We start from the raw sequence: 18,186 nt of genomic DNA on the forward strand, positions 1-18,186 counted from the left end.
AAGGGCATTGTGTTAATTCCACCATAGCCTTCCATGACTGACTGAGTCACTAGCCGGAGATCCCAGGAATTACCGATCTGGTGCTCTCCAGGAAAGCTGACAAAGTCTAAGGATAAAGTAATATATTTAATATAGAGCAGCCTGCCAGAGACCCCAGCCAATAGGACCAGAAGCAGACAAAACAGGGACCTTTGGACACTCCATCTGAAACTGCAGAATGTTCTCTGACTTTCTCTGCCCTGATGCTGATTGACTGTTTGCTCCAACCCTCCCGACTCCTCCTCACAATCTCTTCATTTCAGCTTCACTCCACACCTGCTCCTTCTACGCTCTCCTCTCCTGTCCCATCCCTCCCACACTTTTCCCTTTTATTTCTATTTAGCTGATCCCCTAACTAAACCCTCCCAAAAAACAAAACCAAACAAAATTGTGGCACTAACGTGATCTTTGTTGCCATCACATTGTTCATGCTGCTTGTTTGTTTTCACTATTCCCCCATCCTGTGTCTGTCTTGTCTATTTAGACAGCATTGGCTCATTGTTTCCCTCTACTCCCCAGCTGGTCTGTCTGTACCCATCTGTTGGGCTCTGGTCTTAGACTGTAAACTGTTTGAGGCAGGGAATACCTTTTTTGTTCTGTGTTTGTACAGCACCTATCACAATGAGGTTCTGGCTCCTGACAAGGGCTCTTAGGCATTATGGTAATACAAATAAATAATAGTAAAAGACAATGTTACCAGACCGTGTCAAAATCAACCTGGCTTCTGTAAGGAAAATAAGAGCCTCTAAGAAGTAAACGGTAATAGATGAAGGTGATACAGTGGGAATCATTTAGATAGATTTTCTAAAAGCTTTTAATAGGTTACATTCTTGGAGACTCTGTAGGAAAACAACTAAGCATGGAGCAAGTCTTATCAGGGCAGATTCTAAACTGGTTAAGCAATAGCAAAGTAATAATGGTGACTGTTCCCCAGAATGGAGAGAGATTAATAGTGGAGAGGTCCAGAAGTCATTACCAGCAGTAATAATAAACATGTTACAATGCATTAAATCCTCCATTCTCAGGCTTTGTCTACACTACACAGCTTTTAGCAACATGGCCATGTCACTAAAAGTCAGGCAGTGTAAACGCTGTTTGTCGGCACTTTTGCCAATAAAATATTTCCTACGAGAGGGGTTCGCACTGTCGACAGGAGAGCGCTCCTGACATTGAGGATTTGTCTAAGGGAGCTGTTTATGAAAACTTGGAGTTTAAATAGTAAAGTCCTAATAGGTCTCCAAGATTCAGTGTCATACTGTAAGACTGACTTTACAATGATGTTAAATATTCAAAGATTAGTTTGGAAGACAAGATTTCTGTTTCTCCAGATCAGCTGTATCTCTAAGAAGGCATGTCTGGCTTTCACTGTTCTGACTTTAATGGCTTCCTCTGAACCACCTATTGTACTTACAGTGTGCCAAGATATGTGAAATATCGGACCTCTTCTATGCCAGTCCCGGAAGCGTTACTGGTCTTTTTAGTTTCTCTGGGTTTTAGTTTTCTCAAATGTTGATTTTCAACCCTACCAATTGTGCATAGGCCTGGAGATAATTTGTTTTGGCTTGCATGTCGCTATGAGTATGGGATAGTAAGTGGAGGTCATCTGCAATGTCAAGGTTTTCTAACTTCTTTGTGAAAGTCCATTGTATGCCCCTTAGTTGTTCTGTAGTCTCTCTCATTACCCAGTCTACTACCGGTAAATAGATCATGGGTTACACAAGAGATCCTTGTCTGACACCAGTATTAACCTCAAATGGCAAACTGTAGTCAGTTTGCTGTTATGTATTATTTGGCATGTCGTATTTTTGTAGAAGCTCTGAATGATGCAAACTGTATTAATCAGGACAATTAAACTTAAAGATATCCAGAATAAGCTGGTTTGGGGGAGGGGCTAGAGGTATTATAAGCCCAGCAAGTGGAATGCAAAGCCCTCTGGGCTCTCACTTTTGCCTTTTTCCTTCCAACTGCTCCAACTCCATGTGTGAGTGGAACCTCAATATGAAATTGACAAGCTGTTTTGATAGTTTCGGCCTCACTTGGGAACAGAGAAAAGCCATGCTGACAAGGTATCTTGCCAATTTCACTTTGAGGTTCCATTTGCAAAGGAACTGCTATTCTGTATCAGACCTATGGGTCTCCTTGCCTCATATCTTGTCTCCCATGGTGGCCAGTAACAAATATTATAGAAGGAGGTGCAATAAACTATAATAGGCAATAACTTGTCCACAAGGAAAGCTATTTTCCTAACCCTCAGTAATTAAAAACTAGTTCATGTCCTGAAATATGAGAGCTTATATCTCTTCCAAAACTTTTCTGGGTTTGTTTTAATCTTGCCTTTAGCATCTCTGGATCTGCATGTTACCCATGTGTATTTTCCCATTCTGTTTTTGAAATCTGCTCAGCTCTTGGCCTGAGTGATATCTTGTGACAATGAGTTCCACAGCCTAATTTGTGTTGCAAAAGAAAATATTTCCTTTTATCAGTTCTAAATTTTGTTGCTTTTTCATTTAATTGACTATGTAGGGAGGAAAAGACATGAGGACGGTCTGAGCAGAACAAGATACTAGGAAAGAAGAGCAAGTTCTAAGCAGAACAAGCTAATAGGTGCAGCGTACCATGATGGGCATAGAGAGGCAAAGATGTAAAAGAAGGAAGGAAATTGGAAAGGGAGGCAACTTCTGGAATGAAAAACAGAGAGAAAAAAAGAGAGCAAGGGAGAAATAGAAGAGAAAAGATGGAAACTGAACAAAAAAAGGAACAAAGGACCAAAAATAGAAGGGACAGATGCATCACTTATGATGTTACTAAAACAGTGTAAAAAATGAATTTGTTTGCAACTATTTAATAAACAAATGGTGTTGTGAATTTTTTAAGAGTTCCCTTAGTGCTCCAAGGTCTCAAAAATAATAGGGTGTTTGAGGTACTCACCAGTAGGAAGACCTCTGACTCCTGTCATGACCTGATTGCCTGAGGTTTGGCATATCTATAGCATTTAAGTTAGCTAGGCACTTCACGTGATTTGGGGTCTTTGACTGCAGTATCAGGTGTTGTCCACTGGTAGTGGCAGGAAACCTGATTAGATGGATCACTTACAAGGTCTGGCAAATCTTATGCATCTCTGTTAAATGTAAGAAATCTATCTGCTATGTCTTTTTATTTACTTACCTTCTTCCTCCTCAGAATGCGTCTGTGTTAGAAAATCATCATTGGAGATCTACAATAGGCATGCTTCGAGAATCAAGGCTCCTTGCCCATCTACCAAAGGAAATAACGTAAGTGCCACCCATGTTAAATGTGCTGATAAATTCCATGGGAAAACAAACCAATAGCCTATTTCATTGCTTGATTAAAAACCATAAGCAGAGGGGCCAAAGGCTGATTGTAGGCTGAGCTAGTCTCTCACCCACTCCTGAAGGTGATATAAAGCACATTGGCCTGATAGTGTGGGATGCAACTGGGCTGGGGCATCACTAGTAATATTACCTAAAAGTTTGTCACTGTTGCTAATACTTGCTCAGCTACACCAATATTAGCATTATTAGGAGTCACAATGCTGAGAAGGCACCGATGGCCACCCATTGTTTTTGTTTGTTTGTTTGTTTACACCATATCAGTTAAACCTACTCAGAGTTAGTGTTAACAAAGGTGGGAGACAGAAGACATCGGTTGTGTAGATATGCCCTAGGTGTCTCCCACACTACCAGAAGACTATGCTTCAAAACTGACTGTCTCTCTGAGCAGAGGGAGATGGTAAAGTCAGCAGAAAGAACAGAGATTGAATGTAGGCGGAGCTGACGGTAGTGTTTTGGGTTTTGCTGCAGTTTTTTGTGTGTACCTGTGCACAGTGTTGATCCTTGGGAAATGGATGAAGACAAATTTTTCACACAAACTACCAAGCAGCTCTCCAATGTTACGTTTTAACCACTGGTGACTTGGAAAGAATGCAAACAGATTATAGAGAAAGGACAGGCTTTCTATCCCATTAGTAATTTCCTAAATCATCCAATCCCCTTCTTCTCAGTCCTTCCTTAAAGAAATAATGTACAATGCCTTGGCGTTTGTGTGGCTGCCAATCTAAAACCTTGTGACATTGATTCTTGTAGATGCCTTTTATGTTCACCCAATAACACATCCTGCTGTTTAGTTTTCATTCTTCACACTACCTTATGGAAGCTCCTGGGGCAATTTACACACACATGATTATTCTGCCACACTTTCTATTCCACATACATCCCATAGCCAGCTAAATTGCTGGTCTCCTGCAAGCTATCCCAATGGAGAACAATGAAGTGGAATCCCTCTGCTAGCTGGAGTCATCACATAATACTCAGAAGGAGACAGTCTATGAAGTGGTTTAAAACCATTGATATTCAACAATCCCATGTTCAAAAGGGCTCATTTTTCTTGCCTACAGCCAGGATATCGAACAGCAACTGGGCTCCCTCATCTTGGCAACAGACATCAATAGACAGAATGAGTTTTTGACCCGGTTGAAAGCTCATCTCGAAAATAAGGATCTGAGATTGGAGGATGCACCAGACAGACATTTTATGCTTCAGGTACCTTTTTTCCCCCCTTAAAGGAACAGAGTATGTATGTTAGCTCAGCCTCAGGGTACCCATCACCCGCCATCTTAATTGCTTTGGTGCTGTCACCTAACATGTTTCAAAGCCAGCCAAAACGTACCTCCAATACTTTCCCAGGTACCAGGTGTTATGTTATAATCTGAATATAGCAGATGCGGCAAAGGATCAACTATTATTCACCTTTTGAGTTGCAGGCCACTTTGTCTCTTGCCACGTCCCTCTCCCCCACTTGACTATTTCCCCTGTCATGGCAACTGCTGCTTCAGGCAATGAGTTTGTAACTATGCTTCATGACAGATGGGGCAAAATGATGGTGCAGAATGCAGCATGGGTTCCAGTGGAGAAATCATGAAAAACAACTGCTTTTTCCTATGAAAATTCATACTTGTCAATTGGGGAAGGGGTGCTACCCATTCCTCAAAGTCCATTGGATTAAACTGACTAGCCTTAATATTCCTTATAAAACATACTTTAGTAGTTTACTTCTTTGTACACATTTTACAGATGAGGAAACTGAGGCTCAGAGAACATACGTGATTTTCTTATGGTCACAAAGCTAATTAGTGTCCAGCCAGAATTAGAATGTAGGTCTCTTGATTTCTAGTCCCATGTCTAAATGACTAGAGCCCATGGTGCCTACAAAATAAGTTGCACCCTTTCTCCACCTCAGTTTATTTTCTAGAAAGTAGGTAATGACTCTTACCATAGGTGAGATCTGCAATCTCTATGCCTTTGGCATCTGCACCAGCATTTTGCCCTTTCATGAAGTCTAATAATAAACCCATCAACTAGATGTGCTTTGTCCAGGAAGAAAGCACACAGAAGACATTTTGTTTCAAGGAGGCAAGACGGCAGATTATTGCATATCTTACTCTTCTGAAGAAGCAGCAACTACTTGATTATAATTCCTTCCCTTGCCAGTCCTACCCCAGCTCTACCTCAGCAAAGCACTTTCCACTGCTAGCAAGGTGAAAACAAGTCGGGGCAAACCAGAAGTTCCTATACTTAGCTCAATAAACAAAAACACAGATGACCCCTCTGAGCCAACTGTATACACGTATCAAACCCAAGCATAATCAAAGTGATATGTAAGGTCAATCACTGAGACCATAAAGAAGTGATGCCCAAATAGTTTCACATTGGCTTGGCTCTTCATTTCCTTCGCCTCATTGATGGATTCCTAGGCAGGCAGGCAGTCAGCAGGAGTCAGCCTGAAGCTTTTGTTGGCTTGTCCACCACCAGTCATATCCAAGAGGTTCTGCACACTTGGAATGTGGTGCTTCTCTCGTTCTCGCTACTATAAAATGGGGCTCTGAATGAAGGTTTTGTTACAGGCTTGAATAAGTGCTGTTTCCTGAAGCGGCACATTTGGGCAGGGCTCAGTTTCTATAATGTATTCTTGAATCCATCTTGGCAGCAAGCTTGCAGGGCCCAGCAGTTTCACGTCTCCTCAGAGTGCAATAAATTCACTGCTGAATGATCGCTAGCTAATAATTTCTTCTTCCTACCACCACTCTCCTCCTTTACTTTCAGATCGCGCTGAAGTGTGCTGACATTTGCAATCCTTGCCGGCTTTGGGAGATGAGCAAGCAGTGGAGTGAAAGGGTCTGTGAGGAATTCTACCGGCAAGGTTAGCCCTCTGATATACTGAATTCTCCTTTCACTTTGTTCTTTAAGGCACTTAATGTGACAAGAGAGAAATTGGCTAATCTCCAGTGGTATTTGCTCTGCAATCAACTACCCAATTCTCCCCTGAAATTGTCCAAAAAAAATGATGACAAGCAGAAATGTGGCCTTATTTTGCATGTGGTTGGTAAAGAGGGGCAAGAGGAGGAAATGAAATAGAATAGTGGCAGGTATTTCTTTGATCCGATTGCCCCTGAAAGGCGGTGTCATTGAGGGTGGTTCTGCTTTGCCTTTAATTAACTGTACAAAATCTGCATCTTCTTCAGATGCCATATGGTCATTGTTATCCGCTGTGAGCTGAAACCCCCATGGGTATGTACTGCTCAGAAATTACACCGCCATCTCTTGTTTTCCAAAATATAACTACAATTCCTACCCTTAGAGTGTTACATTTGCTCTTTCCTTCTCCTCCACAGTTGCAGGGAAACTTGACACAGTCCAAACATGCTCGCCACTAAGCCAAGTTTTAACGCAATCCAGGGGGCCTAACCGTAAACATTTTCTAACCTTTACTAAGAGCAAAGCTAAACATGGTTTTTAACATGGTAACGACATTCCATTTGGCTCCATCTGCACAGGCCAGGCCAGATTGTGCTACAACACAGTGAGGATGTAGTGGAATTTAATCACTGTTAAATCCTTTTTTAGTAGTAGTAATAGAGCCTAAAGGAAGGGGAGAAGATGGTAGAAGAGCAAGTATAATGCTCTGGAGTACTGAATTTCATGTCCACACTACAAATTTAAACCAGAACTGAGCATGGTTGTCAGCAATAGCTGGCCTTTATAGGAGTTTCACACTAAAGTAGTCACATAGTGGTAAAAATGCCCACCTCTCATATACTTCATCCTGGGTTTTCTTAGCTGTGTTGTTCCAGAAAGTACAGTTGTCTTGGCAGGTTATAGATGGAGATACATTCCATTCTGATTTCTATGAACCAGAGGATCATCCTGCTTACAGTCATTTCCAGTGACATCATAAATGGTTGGTTTTATTTGTTTAGGCACGTATAACAGGCCCTGCCTTAGATTTCTATGCAGATCATTGTATGATCATGTTGAGACTTGCAGTCTATCTTTAAAATAGTGATGTCCATCGGGGCATCAAATGGCGATGAAATGTAAGGGTTAATGCAGATTTCAGTTCTCCTAGGATTTGCTGTTCCATCCATACTATAAGGAATAAAAGATCATATTCAATATTGCCATGTGGCAAAAATGTTGTTCTCCTTTCTTTTTGGTAGGTGATCTGGAACAAAAATTTGAATTGGAAATAAGCCCTCTTTGTAATCAGCAGAAGGACTCCATACCTAGTATACAAATTGGTGAGCTTAACTTTCATTCTTTTGTCTCTTTCTCCTCCCCCTCTCCACCCCAAAGGTGAAAGACAAGCTAAGTAGAAGATAGATGTTTAGTTTTATACCAAAAACTTCAATAACTCCAGGAGTAACATGGGATGAAAATAAAAACCATTTGCCAACCAAGCCAGATGAACCAAGAGCAAGGCTGAGTGCAGCCGTAATGTAAACAAGCAGAGGAGTGACACAATGGCAGCACACAAGGATGAATGGTCCTCAAAGAGAAGTTCAGTCAGTTGCGGCATGATCCCACTTAGTGGAATATGCCACTTGTTTGCTGTGATAATCCTGAGTGAAGTAAAGGAGTTCATGAAATCTTTTACCTATTTAGTGCCTCCCAGTTAAACTAACTCAATCCCTGCTTCCTATTCTGACCCCCCACAAAAATTCCCTCTAAATATTCCATAATCCAGTACTCATGCTGCAATGGGCATATAATTTAGTTAGCAAGCCAGTGGAAGATGGTTTCTCAAGGACTCTGAATGAATAATTCATTGATTTCCGTGAGTTCTCTAGAGCCCTAATTTCCCCTCTTTCCTTCTTCCTCCAAGTTCTCACACTGCAACCATGCTCCGCCAAGACTAGCAGGCTTTCTCTCCGCCACAAAAACTGAATTTGCGGCCTCCACAGCCCTCCCTCCTGAAGGTTAAGCTCAGGTTCCAGTGCACTGTTTGTAAGACACCCCAGAAGCCCAATGGTTTATTTTTACTCAGTGTTTTCAAAATGCACCTCGTTTCAGACAATGTGCATGACTGAGCAGTTGAGTAACCTTTCAGATACTGTGCCAAACATTTATCATTGAAGAACTGTGTTATTTAAAATGTGTTTGCTCCTTCTCCAAGCCATGGAACACATGAGATGGAAACAAGTTTAAAAACATGATAGTAAATAACTGGTGGTTTTGAATCTCCCTTTGTGACAAAACCAAGTGACATTCAGCTCTTCACATTGGGTTCAGACCATACACCTAATAGCACCTTTGGTTCCAGCAGGCACTGACATATAGCAATGATTTTAGTTGTACCAGCCCTTTCCCAATGTACATATCAGGAGTTATTACCTTCATGAGATTGGGATTATATATCAGTGGCAGCATTCAGGCCTATAGGTTTGCTTATCCAAAACATTGCTTCACTTTTTCCTTAGTGTGGTTCTTGCTTATCAGGTATGTGAGCGGCAAACCTCTGAGAAAGCCACCAGATGCTAGAAAGCAAAGAACCGGGAGTCAGAAAACCCAGGTTCTAATTCTAGATTTGACTCTCTCCTTTTCCAACCTTTGACCCTCTTTGGGCCTCAGTTTCCCTATTTGTAAGGCAGGGATAACCATAACTATTCATGTGTGTGTTATGAGGAGTAATAAGTGTCTAAAGCCCTTTTGGGTCATTAGATGCCAGGTGCTAACTACCTTTATTTTTCTTATTTCAGTGAAAGTTAGAGCCTTTTTTTTAAGAGGTTCCGATTTCTTCTCAGATTAAGTTTGTGAAGATAAATGAGGGAAGGAATACAGTATTAGCAGAAATATATAAGCAAGGAGCTCAAAAGTATACATACACATAATTTACTGAATTATATATAAATTAATATTCCAGAACGTCACTTACTGTGAAAATGAGTAAATATAATAGAAAAACAAAAAAGGTATATTGATATCTTTTTAAAATACAGCAGAACATCTCTGATCAGCACTACTTCACACAATATGGTTGTTTCACCTTGTTTCTCAGCTAAGACTGAACAGGAAAGTGCTATAGTGCATTAGAATATTAAGACCTGATTGGTGATATGTGTAATACTTCTGAATTGTAGTAAATGTTTTATTTTGTAAAAGTAAACTACATATGTCTGATGAACACAGCACATTTTATGATGCATTATGTTTGCATTGTGTTAGTTCATTTATTTACAAAATTCTTTTAATCTGCAGTGGGTCTCCCAGTCAGCAGTGCAAATTTATAAACATCTCCAATGCTGCATTATTACACAACCAGTGCACTAGCTTCAGGAGAAACTGAAAGCAGAACTTTAGTTTAACAGCCTACTTTTGAGATCAAACTGCAGTCATGACCTTCATTTGTTTTCTCTTCTATCTAAAATGATTTTGGTCATATAAAAAAAGTATTAAATCTTCCTCAGTTAGAGATGTAATTAAAATATTCACTATCCCTGTGCACACTTTTGCCACCATAGCTGCTGCAGGGTGAAAAGTGAGGTGGATGATAAAATCCCTCTCTCTAGCCATGGGTTAGAAAAGTGATACCTTCCCAACATTCAGAGGTACTAGATCATTTCCATGTTATAGGCCAACATACAGCTCTAGCCCACGATCCTGGTATGCACACTGCCATACACAAAAGGGCCACTCTGTGACCTTTTAATCCGTTATATGTTACAAAAATCCATAGCCTCTGACTAAACAGAACCAAAACCCAACACATTAATTATGCTGCTGCAGCTCTTTCTAAGTAAGAGCATACGTTCATTTCCGACTCAAGGATTTGCACTTGGACTAAGCTTTGTAAATAACTCCATTAATGTACAGCTCAGAACTAGATCATAAAAGTCATGCGTCACACAGTATATACAAATACACATTCAGTGAAACTTATCTTGAGCAACCATTCAAGGGAAGGATAAAAATCAACTGCTTGAAAGAAGTCTAATATAGGTAGAGTAGAATTGTACACGGTAAGTGTGAGAATATTTTACAGAGATTTCAGGACAGGAGGTGGCCTAAAAAGGGTGCTGTCTTATACATGTTTCAATTATTATACAGACAGAGCCAGCCAATCTGAGTTTGCAATGGTCCTAGAGGATACATATTCCACAACCTTCAGTTTAAGGGTCTGAGTTAGTGGCTGATTCGTAATTTGTCTCTGGGGCTCTGTGACTTTGTTCACTGCACTTTAACCACCCAAACTGCAGGGAAAGGCATTTGGTGAATGATACTGCTGCCTACGTATCTTGTCTCATGTTTCCCCAGGTTTCATGACCTACATCGTAGAGCCACTCTTTGAGGAATGGGCCAAGTTTACAGGAGATACTCCCCTATCCGAAAATATGCTAAGCCATCTCAGGAGGAACAAGGCCAAGTGGAGGAGTTTGCTCCACAAGCAACACAGCAGTAGCAGGAGCAATGACCACTCAGGTCAAGTGACTGAAAACGAAGAGCAGACTTTAAATGAAGGTGACATCCCATCGTGCCAGTTTTAACTCTTCCTTATAGTACTGCTGGCTCTTCTTTGTTAGTCACAACAGTAAGCCAAATCGTAAGGACCTGCAAGGCCATCAGCAGCAATGTGGAAAGGGAAGAAAAAGGGAGACAGAAACTATAAGGGTCCTCATGAACAAACCCACCCTACTTCTGGGTTTCATATCTGAGCTCCTTTGAACTCACTCCCTCCTCTTCCTTATCCTTCTACATGTATCTGAAACCATTCATCACTTCTGATCGTTAACTGCTTGAATAAGGAACTCCGTTCAGTAGTGATGAAGCTGGGCCACTAAGTGGCCACCAACTAATGGGGAGGATTAAAGAGAAAGCATGGGAGATGCCAACATATTTCATTCACCCTGGCTCATATTGTGACAGATAGCTGTATATAGGCCCACAGCGCCATGCACAGTTTTAAGTCTGGCAGCTGGACTGCGCATTAAACCACCAGCATCTTCAGAACTCAGAGGACATTGGCTGAGTGAGAGTGCACAGAGAAGAGAATCTCATTATTTTAATAATTAAAATAATTAAAAACCTTTTTAACTTTTGTATTCTGTGCACTAGACAACAGATCTAGAAACCTTGGACCGAGGATACTCTATGTACATACAACTCAAGCGGGACAAGGCTCATTTGGTTAATCATTTTTATGCCACTTTAGATAAGAGATGGACATCTTCTCACTGTAGGGAACTGCAGTCCCTAGCAAATGAAAGGGAAGGTGTTGTACAGTCTAAATCTTTGCAACATTACCAGATCTATCTTTTTGATGACGCTGTTTCAATGACATGTTTATATCCATGTGTACATTTTCTGTAAATACAAAGCGCTACTGATTCCCATGCCAAAATACTGAAGTATTATGGGATTGCTACCTGTATAAACAATGGCACTGTGAACAGAATAACTGTTAGTTTTAATACAAGAGAAAGCATTTGTAAATATGGTATAGAGTTTATTAATACACTCTTGTTTGCAGATAAAGGCCTTAACTTTTAGCATCCTTCACTGTTAGCTGTCCAAATCATAGCATCTGAACTCTCTTTCCATTTTCAGCCTTCCAGCAAAGGTCATAAAAGAATGAAATCTGTCAGGGCATTTTCTGGAAACGTCACATGCATTCCATATGAACTCATATTGTTTAATCCATGGCATAGTGCACACTCAGTCTAATCAGATGCTTCACAAAGCCTGAAGATATTTTTTTTAAGCTGCAGCAATCTATTTTACAGTTCAAACTGGTAAACATGTAGTTATGAGTTTTAATTTTTATTAAGTAGCAGAGTAGTCTACAATGCCAGACACACCCAAGTGAGGGTTGGGTGCTGGTTTTGATCCGGGCATTCTGGCAGTTCTAGATTCCATTTGCTTTCTCAAATGATGCAGAACTGTAATGTCATTTTTTATTTATTTATTTTTTAGTCTGTTAGGTATTTTCCCCCATCTTAATAAAAATACTTTACCCAGCTTTTATCATTTTTAAATCTCACTTAATGAGTTAAAATAGGTTGTAGCCAATCTCCTGATTAACTATTACTGGCAGTAGTTATGTGGGAGCTTCCCCTTCTCACTTTCAGTATTTTTGAAAGTTATGCGTTGTAGCCTATCCCATAAATATCCTCTGCTGGGACATTCATTGGAACCTGTTCCTTAAGTTCCTCCAGTCAGGTGAGACTTCGACCTGGGGCACTAACTCGTGTTAGTCAAGTGTTTGTTTGTAGTGTGTTACTCTGATAGCAAGTGCAATGCTGTTACATAACTATTTTTTCTACTCAAAATTGTGTCAAACTTATTTAAAGAGTTTTCTCTTAGAAAGTGGTCCTCCATTTCAGGCTCCATAATAGTACAATTGTATTGTGTGACATGATTACCTTGGAGAGAGAGCAACATAGGCCAACACAGTTAAGTTAAATTTATAGAGAACTTTTGAAAATGATATGTTTACTCTTGGTGTAAAAGTGCAAGGTAAGAAGGGATATTTTAATTATAAAAAGGATAAATGATGTTGTTAGTGATAAAATGTTCATATTCATAAGAGATCCAATCAATTAAGGGCATAATCTAAGTTTTAGTAAAGAAGGATATGCATGTAATGAGTAATATATGTGTAGAATCAATTGGTGGAGAAGGGGACTGAAGCATATAGTGAAGTACAAAGGTGAAAATTTAGATAACACTGGAAAGATGGAGCATGTTGGGCCAGATAGCTTAGTCCTCTCCTATCATTTTATATTGTTTGGCAGTAGATAATGGACAATGAGAACATTTTTCTTCCTCAAGCCTTCCAAGCAGGACACACATCACATTGCAGTTTGCTATCTGATCTTACTAACAGTGCCTGCAATTCAGGGAGGGAGGAACCACTGCTTAAGTATTAGAACAAGAGTATGTTCCCTCCCAAAACACAGTTGTTGCCTTTTCAACCATTGCATCATCTGTGATCGAAATAAATGCCCCTTCTATTATTTGTACTGCTGCATTCTTTTAGGGACCTATTCTTCCTCCTGATACTCCATAGGTTTAGAATAAGTCAGGACGTGTTACTGATAACACAAAGCCCTTGAAGGATAAATAGCACTTTAGAAGATGGGCAGGTTTTTAAAGTATCTCTAGAAGTGGGAAAGATAATACCCCATCCCTTTTGTTTGTTTTTAATTATAAATGTAAACCTCTCTCCAGTTAGCTTGGAAGAATTTTTATGTAAGCTGTTCTATAGCCTTTGAATGAAACAAGTCTATTCTGTATTATATGCTGCCAGCTGTTTCTGTTGCTACATGCTAGTTGAAATAGTCAGATCATTGTGGCATTTCATACTTTAATTTGCTGTTCTGAGGAGTTTGCAGAGATCTGCCCCTGTATCTATTTTCTACACACTCAGAAGTCTGCTATGATGTCCACAATACAATCTGGACTTTTGTTATTAGCTCCTAAAATCTGTTATTCATGTCAACCCTTATAAAGTTAAAGTTCCTAACTACTCTAAACTAAAAAAGCTGCTCTTAAAAATAGATGAGGACTTTCTTTTCATGAAACTGAAATGCACACACCTTCAAAGTTGCAAACAATAACCTTTACTAGTGAAACAATACTTGAAAGAAATTCAGGCTGGCTTCAGCATCTACCTAAATGACATGTAAATCAAAGGAATTATACTAGCCATGGTCTATCTAAGCCAATTTGCCTCAGGTGCTCGAGACCAGTTCACATCAAGAGAGGGCTGTGAAGTGAGCCCTGGGAGCAGGTGCCTGCCACCCAGACAGTTTTGGGCTCTGTGCTGAAAAGCAGGAATTCTGGATGAGTTCCACCATTTATTTTCCCCATGGAAGATGTCTGATTGCATTTGATGCACTCAGTTCAACACCACCAGCAACTAAATATACACTGTTGATTCTTGTGTTGTATATTGTCTTGTTTGGAGCGCAGAAATACTTGTAAAACCCCAGGCTGGGAATGGGGCAATAGAATGAAAAGGTAGGGAAAAATAAAACATTTGCACAGAAGAGGAGGATATGGACTTTTGTCCCATTAGCTGCATTTGACACTTTATAGAAGACCTATGTAAATTAATTCTTACTTCTTCTAAGAGGGCCTATTGGGGCTGCACAGCTCAAGTTCGAAAGTTTTCCAGTTGGGTTTGCTTTTTAGAAGCATATACTGAAAAGAGCTCTCAAACATACTGCTACACAAAAAATATATATCACTTATCTTGGTTAAAACCCAAATTTGTTTTCTTAATGGAAAGATTATGTACTGCCATAGATGTGAATGCTGTAATTAAAAATTAAAACAAGGGAAATAGTTTAATTAGACTATTAGCCTTGATTGATAAAGCATTTAGGCATGTTTTTTGCTGTATCAGAGCCTTAAATAGAAGCAGAGGATCAGCATTTAGACCACTAATGAAAGCAAAATAGAAGTAAACATGCAAGAGAGAGACACACATTGTGGCAGGTCACTGTTTTAGCCCAAGACATACTTCATATTTCAGACAAAGCAAATGTAAGAAAAGTAGACAAGTTACAGTAGCAGCCAAGGGACTCATTAGCAAAACACAATCTTGTAGGCCACTATGCACAACATGGTTGAAGAAAGAGTGTAGATTTAGAATTCATGTCACCAGAGTTGGTGACTGGACAAAAATGACAGGAGCTGGCTTGCCTTCGAATTTACTGGGATTGTGGAGCAGCTCAAGGCTTTAGAAAAAACATGATTTAGATGAAGGAGGCAGCCTACAAATGAGCGTTGAAAAGGCTATAGCATAAGCTTCGCAAGCCCCGAAACACAGCAAGCTTGGTCAGCCTTCTCATGCAGCACAATGAAAGGAGAAGTGACCGAATGTGAGTTAAACCAGCTAGGATTGTACTGCACATTGTTCTTCAAACAACACCTACCCAAAACAATTATCAAGCAAGGGTCAAACCAATCAAAAAGGGGCCTATACTGGAATAGATGACCTACTAGCGCCTCTTTTCTTTCTATGATTGTTTTAACTTATGCAGTTCATTAAGCCTAGATTGTAAGGTTGTATGAAAGAAATTTCATTTACACCACTAGCAGCACACTAAATGAAATGGACCATCTTTCATACTGCATCTCAGACACTTCACTAGCCCTTAGTGTTAGTAGACTCCACAGTCTAAGTCAGCCAAAACCAAGAAAAAAGCCAAGCAGCGATCCCAGAACACCACACAAGCTGTAGCAGTGCTGACTTTTATCAGGCCAGTCAGTCAGCATACCAACCACAATTTATTCCCTGCTGCGAGACAGTCTGTGTCACTGAACTGAGCTGGATATAAGATGGTCTCTTTTGCCTGACTTGTGTCACAGAAGATCAGTACTTGTAATTCATTAGTAATTATGCATAAAGGTTAGTCTTATGTTAATTTTGTTTTTACAATAGAAGATTAAATCTGAAATAACCAAGCATGCAAATACAAAAATAAAAAAAAAATTTTAAAAAGGCAAGCTGTACTGCAAGAATGTGTATTTTCCTGTTGGTGCAAACAATCATTTATTGCTATAATCCATCCTATATTTTAGGTACACAAACTTTTACATGCAGAGCATAAAAAGTTTGACACGGATGTACAGTATATTCTGTTAATCTTTGAACACAAAATTGTATAGACATGTCATGTTTATTGTAAAATGTATTACACAGCCATACAGATACTTAATACAACTATATGAGCTAAATCCTGGTGCCAGTGAAATCAGCTTCCATTGACTTCAATTGGACTCGGATTCTGCTCATGTGTGTGTGTGTGTGTGTGTGTGTGTGTGTGTGCGCATCATGTGTAACAAGCTGAAAGGAAGTAACAGATTGTGTGAAAATTCTGTGACTGCTATGCAGTGATGCCAAGAATTAAACGAGAGATTTAACTGTATCTTTTTTGTTTTACATACTGCTGTAAGTATTCATCATGTCAAAGGATGACAATAAAAAGAATCCCAGAATGACATGGAGCTGAAGTTTATTGGTAGAAGAAACAGTTGTCTGTGAAACATTTGCTTAACACTGACTTGATAAGGCAGTCAGAATTCTTCCTCTCCCTTCCCCGCAACCCGCTGGACCACCCCCAGCCACTAAGCTACCAATTTACCTGTATTGTTTATGGGAAACACAGTGGCCCAAGTTCATCCCTAAAGTGACTCCATGTACTTAACTGTAATGCAACATGGAAAAATGTAGTCAATTGTTTCTGTGTTTTTGTCCTAAAGATGTAACATGCGGATGTTCAAACAGGGCTAAATATCCAGAGTTACAACAGCTAGTAATAAAATGAGAGCTTTGGAAGGGAGGGGAAAGCCCTCATGCTTCAGGGCTTAAGCCAATCTTTAACCATTACAGTCTAAAATGAGGGGGCAGATTATGTCACATCTACCTACTGTGGAGTTTCTTGCACTTTCCTCTGAAACAACTGAGGCTACACACTGTCAGAAAGAAGATACCTGCCTCGCTGGACTACTGGGCTGATCCAGCAGGCAATTCTTATCTTCCTATTGTAAGGAAATGTTTCAGAGTAGCAGCCGTGTTAGTCTGTATTCACAAAAAGAAAAGGAGTACTTGTGGCACCTTAGAGACTAACAAATTTATTAGAGCATAAGCTTTCGTGAGCTAAGTGAGCTGTAGCTCACGAAAGCTTATGCTCTAATAAATTTGTTAGTCTCTAAGGTGCCACAAGTACTCCTTTTCTTATTGTAAGGAAATGTGTCACTAACATATAGGGGTAGTTCCTGTAGCACAGGCTTTTGACATTTCACAGATTCTTAAAATACATCCGTAAATGTTGACTGGTGCTTTCAGTTTGTACTTGTATAACTAGCTAATAGCTACATGTGTGCAAATAAAATACAGATTGCGGGAGGACAAGTAGGTCTGAACTAAAGTCCTACTCCCCTTTCTACAATAGACCCAGATTGATATCTTGAGGCAGGCTTTAAGGCTTAGGACAAATCATAGTTTATTTCTGGTAACCCAAGGCCAAATATCAATCAATATCAATCAAGATCATGAGTACTATATGCTAGAGTAGCTCTGGGACCAGATTCAGTAAAAGATACATGAAGACAACAAACCAGGCTCTTTTAGGTATTTCACAGTAAGTATATTTGATTAAGTTCAGTCTTTATAGAAAAATGAATATTGGGAATATGACATGAAAAAAACTGAAAATGACACCAAGGATTGTTTTGCTGAAATTTGTTTTTGGGGGTGGGTGGATAGGAGTGTTTGTTTTAAGAGAGCAAAACCACTGACAAAAGACGTAGGAGATCTCCACTGCTCCTGGAAGTTACCTGTACTAACATGTAACTTGCTTTAATGGTCAAAGTCCTTTATTTAATTATGTTATTCAATTCAATTATGTTAAAAATTTCTCCAGTACTTCAATTCAAGAGCTTGGGAAGGGACTGGGGTGAAGAAAGGGAGCAAGAATTGTGGCAGCCGGAAGTCTAAGAAGGAGTTAAAGCAAAAATACAGCTCTGTATAATCAGCTGGCTGTTTCAGCTCCTAGTATTTACATAATGATCTGTAAGTTTAAACAGAACATAAGCTCAGGAATGCAGTATTTCATCCCTCACTCCATAAAGTAGCAATAAACTTCCTTTTTATATTTCACTGATGTATTAAACATATTCCTTTGTACTTAATACCTACACTAACATGCCCTTCTAACAATAGAAACAGTGCATAACTCTCATAATAGAAGCAAACAAAGTAACATAGAATACACTCTCGTAACATTCAGTCATGCCTTAAACAACATACCACTGAAGGAGAAGAGATAAACACCTTAAGAACCAC

At 39.7% G+C, this 18,186-nt stretch overlaps 1 protein-coding gene across 3 annotated transcripts in view; it reads left to right on the top strand.

The window, feature by feature from the left end:
* The window catches only part of PDE7B (phosphodiesterase 7B), a 301,162-nt gene extending 289,005 nt beyond the window's left edge, over positions 1–12,157 (top strand). For all 3 annotated transcript variants that reach the window (XM_038396477.2, XM_038396478.2, XM_043511023.1), the window contains 5 exons: positions 3,220–3,311; positions 4,454–4,598; positions 6,159–6,255; positions 7,553–7,633; positions 10,647–12,157. In XM_038396477.2, the coding sequence (XP_038252405.1) occupies positions 3,220–3,311; positions 4,454–4,598; positions 6,159–6,255; positions 7,553–7,633; positions 10,647–10,876 (645 nt within the window). In that variant the 3' untranslated portion in view covers positions 10,877–12,157. The remainder of the gene's footprint in view (positions 1–3,219; positions 3,312–4,453; positions 4,599–6,158; positions 6,256–7,552; positions 7,634–10,646) is intronic.
* The last annotated feature ends 6,029 nt before the right edge of the window (positions 12,158–18,186 follow it).

The sequence above is a fragment of the Dermochelys coriacea genome, chromosome 3, assembly GCF_009764565.3.
Source record: "Dermochelys coriacea isolate rDerCor1 chromosome 3, rDerCor1.pri.v4, whole genome shotgun sequence".
NCBI lineage: Eukaryota > Metazoa > Chordata > Testudines > Dermochelyidae > Dermochelys > Dermochelys coriacea.